Here is a 6,042-nt window from a genome sequence, read left to right as displayed (position 1 = left end):
AAAAAAAAAAAAGAAAAAGAAACCCTGACTAAGATAATCATGAATGAATGTATTTCCATTGTGTGTATGTATTGTATTTTTATTGTCTATTTCCTGTGGATGGACAACTAGGCTACTGATGGGCATCTGGGCTAGCTTCGTGTTCTTGCTAGTGTGAATAAACAGGGAATAAACATGGATGTGCAGGTAACTTAATCTCCATGGGAGTTTGTATAACCCTTCAGGTGTGTGCCTGGGAGGCTGTAATTGGTACATACCGTAATTCTTTTAAGAAATCTCTACACTGATTTCCACAGTGGTTGCATGGCATTTTTTTCCCTCTGTTAGCTCTCAGAGAATATACATAATGAAGAGTTTTAAATAACCTGAGTCGTGGGACTGGGAGAGCCCAAAAAAGAAGAGCCTGGCCATATATTGATAACTATTGGAACTGAATGGTCAGGTACATGGGAGCTGATTAGACTGTCTGTCCTGCTTGTGTGTGTACATAGTGTCGTAGAGGTCAGTGGAGGTCTAAAGCCCCCAGTTGTCCTTTGCAGTGACAGTAATGAGATTATATTATATTCTTAATATAAGTAATGAGAATATATTAATAAGAATATATTATATTCTTAATTATTGTCAGAATGCCAAGTATGTAGACATGCTGGGATAAATTTACAAAATGAATAATGTAAAATTGTGTCTGAAAACGTTCTCAGCGTCAGCCCTTATATAAGTCAAAGCCTGTGCTGCCTGAGTGCTTCACAGAAGAGAGGAAACTGCATTTCATCAGTGACTGGATTTTTCTATGTGTAGCTACAGCCCTAGACATGTGAGATTATTAATGTTGGCAGCCACCAAGCCTTTAAAAGTTCAGTGATTTAATACTGCTTCCCCCCATAAGTGCACTAACAGGTTGGTCTGTGACATGCAGTGTTCTAGGTGCGTTCGCAGTTTACAATTACTGTTTAAAGACAAAGTCACTGCATAATTAATGTAATTTCAAGCCTCAGAGGTGGGGCTTATGGACATGTGTTTAGCTGTGTTTAAAACTATTGAGCAGGGAGACTTCCCTCAGAGCGCCCCCCCCCATACTGTCAGCATACTCTGTGTTATAGTCACCTAGAAGGATTTCCGACCATGTCATTTTGACCGATGGTTTCAGAGATTCACAACCTTTCCATGCATCACAACTCCCTTGGGAACTTCTTAGAGCACAAACTTAGAGTACAAACTGACGCCTTCCTCAGAGCTGTGCTCCCTCTGTCTCCGCTTCTCCTCGCCCGTCCCCTTCCCTATTTCTTTGCGGGAAGACCCCATGGTTTCCATTTTCAACACTTTCCTGGATGCAGACTGCACTGTTTGGAAACTAATGCTCCCGATTTCTAAGTTATCCAAGAGTTCTGATGATTGCTAGGGTTAAAAACTCTTATGTTGGCCCCATGATGAAGGAAGCTTAGATTTCTAGGCTTTTGGACCAGGCTATTATAATTTAAAAAACTACAAAGAAGTAGCTAGCCCCTTGTTAATTTTGGAGGCTTGTTAATGTCACAAAATCGAGAGAACTACCATTGATGGTCTTTCCATTCTGCCAAGAGACCTGGTTTGAACACAGCAGCTGTGTGAGATGCTGTTGCCCTTGCCCCTTGTTGGTGTGATCGTGAGAAAAGACTGTGTTACACAGGTGGAAGTGAAAATTCCTGCAGTCTTCTGTGGTTGAGAGGTCAAATCACTGTCCTGGGCACCCCGGGTTTAGTGCTCCTCACTCTTCTGTCAGCAAGAGAGAGGCAGGATGTGCATTTTCATATTTGCAGTTCAGCCACCCCAGTTCTCATGCTTCAGAGCAGGGCCTCTTAACTTCTCCCAGTCTTTGACCTCTGCTTACCTGAGTATTTTATATAACACCAAGTATACAGGTATGCATGCGTATGTAGACATATACACAGTCACTGGTAATCACAAGTTGATTTTAAAACACTTAATTGGTATACATATATTTTTACCATTCATTAAGACAAAAAGCAAATAAGAATACTAAGAAGGTGGATGTTGTTTAAAAAATGAAATCTTGCTATTCAGCATTGAAGGCCAGAAAGTATCTTGAAGTTCTTCAGGGTTTCTCCATCGTTTAATTTTATAATCATCAGAATTGAAAGCACTGTTTGACAGATGGAGTTCAGGTTGGCAGAAATGTCTTAGAGCCTTTTCTGAAATTGTTGAAAATTTTGTCTTAGTCCTGAGCCTAGACCTATTAAACAAGTTTTTATGAAACTTGAGTGAGTAATTTTTAAAAATTAAACTTCCTAACAATGGAATCTAGTGGGATTTTTTTGGAGGGGTGGATATATGCTGAAGAGGAAAAATAGAAGTCCTTGTAAGATACTGACAGTCTCTGTCTTCCGTTACGTTTTATAACAGTGAAAGAGTGGGTCTCTGCCCTTCATAGCATACAGGAGTTCTGAATCTGCGCTTAGCTGTCTCAAGCACTGACTGCTTCGGTGGTGAGGGGTAGGCAGGCCTGTACAAGCCAAGTGTGAATGCGTGTCAGGTAGTGACTGCCTGCATTGGGGCGGGCGGGGGGGGGGGAACGGGGAGTGGCAGTGCAGAGAGCTTGTGCAAGTTGAGCGAACATGGTTTCCCTTCAGTAACAAGGCTGCAGTGATACCAGGTGAGCATTCATGATATATTACATTTATTTTTGGTTGTTGCTCATTCAGAAACCTTTTTTAGGTTTTTTGGTTTGGTTTGGTTTAGTTTGGTTTGGTTTTTTGGGTCTTTTTTAGGCACTCACAGTTCGGCAATCCTATACAGGGTCAGTTTAAGATGCAGGGGTTTGCATGGTGGTATACAAGTCTCCATCTACGGGGGATGGAGAGAAGGAGATCACTGGTGCATACTGACCAGCCAGTCTCCAGCTTCAGGTTTCTTGAGAGATCTTGTCTAAAATAGTGGAGAAGCAATCAAGCAAGATGTCCATGGTAATGAAGACTCCGCCTCTACCCATGCATCCCACACACATGCATACATACACACACACACACATGCACACACACTCATCCCACACACATGCACACACTCCTCCCACACACTTGCAAACACACTTACTCCCACACACATGCACACACACANACTCCCACACACATGCACACACACTCCTCCCACACACATGCATATACACACACTTAGCACACACTCCTCCCACACACATGCATGCACACACACACATGCATACACTCCTCCCACACACATGCACACACACACACACACACATACTCCCACACACATGAACACACACACACATACTCCCACACTCCTCCCACACAAATGTAGAGCTTCTGTTAGGTGTTGTGATTTGACAATGCTTTGCCCACGGGAACTATCACTGTTAGGATCCATGGCCTTACTGGAGGTGATATAGCCTTGTTAGAGGAAGTGTATCACAGTGAGGGTAGGCTTTGAGGCTTCTCAGCTCAGTGTGGAAGAGATTCAGTCTCTCCTGGTTGTCATCTCCTAGAGGATCAATGTCTGCCATGTCTTGCCTTGATGATAATGGACTGAACCTCTGAAACTAAGCCAGCTCCAATTAAATTTGTCCCTTGGTCATGGTGTCTCTTCACAGCAATGGAAACCGTAAGTAAGACAGGTGTGGTGGTATGCCCCTCTGATGCCAGTATTAGCATGCAGAGGCAGGAGCAGCACTGCAATTTTAGGCCAACAGCGGATATTCTGAGCTAGTCATGGCTTCACAGGAATGCCCTTCTTGTAGGAAGGAGGGAAAAAAGCAAGCAAGTAAGCAAGCGAGCAGGACTCTGGGGAGTGAGTCATCTTCCAGGCTCCTGTGTACATTCAGCACAAGTCCTGAATATGTGATACCGTTACACCTCTCAACGTTGAGAGGACATGCTTGTTTTCCTGAGTAATCTGGAGGCGTCCTCAGCAGTTACTATAGCTACTATTATTTGACTTAGGCAGACCTTTTCAGAGCCTTATGAATCCCTTTCATATTCCTAAAAGGACATTACAACTCAGATTCTAGGAGAAATAACTTGTGTGGAGTTACAGTGTATGGTTACTAGCGCTCAAATTGACATAAGATTTCTTCTTCTCAGCCTGAATTTATCCTCCCCACGTGTGTTCCTCCTTCTCCCCGTTTCTCCTCCTCTTTCTTCTTCTGTATATCTGAGATCTTGTTATCACACCACAGAGATGGAGGGAACTGTATCAGTTGGCTGTATAGTTCCGGCTGGATCTCAAAGGATACCTAGGGTCAGCCCTGTGCTGAGGACCTAAGTGAAGGGGCTGTAGCCTTAGGCTACATCTCTACATGGTGGAGGCAGTGAACACTTCAGCCTTCAGTGACACTTGTTCCTAAGCACATTTCTTTTTAACTGATAAGAAAATGTTTCAATCTATTCTAATGACACTTTAACCTGCCTCCAGGTCCTGTCAGATCTTTTCCTGCACCCAACCCCATGCCCTTTCTTTCTTTCTCTTTAAGAAACAAAAACAAGAAACACACATACACACGAAAGCAGAAACTAAAATATGCAAGCAATAGACCAGTAAGACAAAACTCCAAAAAGCAATATAAAACAAAATTCTTTTTAAAACAATTACTATTAGGACTATTAAGTTCATTTTGTATTGTTGGACTACTCCTGGGCCTGAGGCCTCCCCAGAGACTCCATTGGAGAAAACTATAAACAAATTGTTATTTTGCAAGCAAGTGTTGCTGTATTGTGCCAGTGGTTTCTTGGTTAGGAGTGAGTGCCAGGATCTGTGTGCCTTCCTTGTTGGGGATGTGTCTACTTTCCTCTCTTGGTCCTGGCACCCTGTTTAACTTGAACCCGTGCAGACCCTGTGTGGGGTACCACAGTCTCTGTGAGTTGTGTGCACCAGGCCTGTTCTGTCTTGAAAACACGGTTTCCTTGTAGTTATCCATCCACTCTGGCTCTTAGAATCTTTCTGCTAAAATATACATAGATCCCTGCTTACATCCTCCTCTGCTAAGATCCTTGAATCTTGTTCAGAAGTATTTTAAATCAACCGTGCTATATGAGGGCTAGCATCTTATATATTGCTTTAAAATGCTTGGTTCCTTTTGTGTATGGCCTAGTGAATCTTACCCACTGACTGTGTCTTTCAGCATTGATCCACACGGCTGCTATAGCTGCTTCCGATGGCTGGCAATAAAGGAAGAGGGCGTGCTGCCTACACCTTTAATATTGAAGCTGTTGGATTCAGCCGAGGGGAGAAGTTACCTGATGTTGTGTTGAAGCCTCCACCCCTGTTTCCTGTATGTGTAATGATGGCTCAGTTTTCACAATCTATTTTTGTGTTTCATGGGAAAGTGCAATTCTGCTTGGGGCTTGAGTACATGCTAGTATCATGATATCCTCATGTCTGTGAGTAAAAGAGTATGTTGCATTTACTTTGTACTCAGACATCTAGTTATTCTCACATCCTGCCGGAGACTGCTTTCTTAAAAAACAGAGAACAAAACTGTTTTACAAACATGATGAGTACTGTGTATACTAAGAACATTTATTTGAAATCTGTGTGTTCTACTGATGTCATTAATATATTCTAATTACCCAAATAATACTTTAAGTAGCCAGGTTAGGTTCATGATACCCCTGGTGCAGCTAGTGGTTTTCCTCATATTCTGTATTTGTAAAATGCTTTTGCTCCTTACTATTATGCCATGTTGGTCTCATCAAGTTTGTCTTTGCTGCATCCCTGTTCTGAGTCACTTCAGAGGTTGTTAACTGCTCAGGCCAGAAACGTTTCTCCTGTCTTGCGGTTGCTTCTAAACTGAATGATACAGCAGCTGATGTTTCGTCTACATTCAGCTGAAAGCGGAAGTTTCCGTTTCCAGATGGGTATGTGCTCCTGCTGAGAACCAACAATCCTGAGTGACCTGATGCTCTCCCCTGCGTTAGTCTGCCATGTTTCAGGTGGAGGAGCCCATTGTTGAAGGACTCGTGGCAGTATAGAAATACATACACACGCCGGGCGTGGTGGCACTCGGGAGGCAGAGGCAGGCGGATTTCTGAGTTC

General features: G+C 43.0%; 1 protein-coding gene across 1 annotated transcript in view; it reads left to right on the top strand.

Annotated features, from left to right (window-relative positions):
* The window catches only part of Polr3g (RNA polymerase III subunit G), a 40,993-nt gene that overhangs the window by 6,075 nt on the left and 28,876 nt on the right, over nt 1-6,042 (top strand). Inside the window, exon 2 of the mRNA XM_021208647.2 lies at nt 5,129-5,278. Coding sequence (XP_021064306.1) covers nt 5,162-5,278 — 117 coding nt within the window. The 5' untranslated portion in view covers nt 5,129-5,161. The remainder of the gene's footprint in view (nt 1-5,128; nt 5,279-6,042) is intronic.

This window comes from Mus pahari, chromosome 11 (genome assembly GCF_900095145.1).
Source record: "Mus pahari chromosome 11, PAHARI_EIJ_v1.1, whole genome shotgun sequence".
Taxonomy (NCBI): domain Eukaryota; kingdom Metazoa; phylum Chordata; class Mammalia; order Rodentia; family Muridae; genus Mus; species Mus pahari.
Note: the sequence above shows the minus strand (reverse complement) of the source record. Positions and strands in the feature narration are given on the sequence as shown.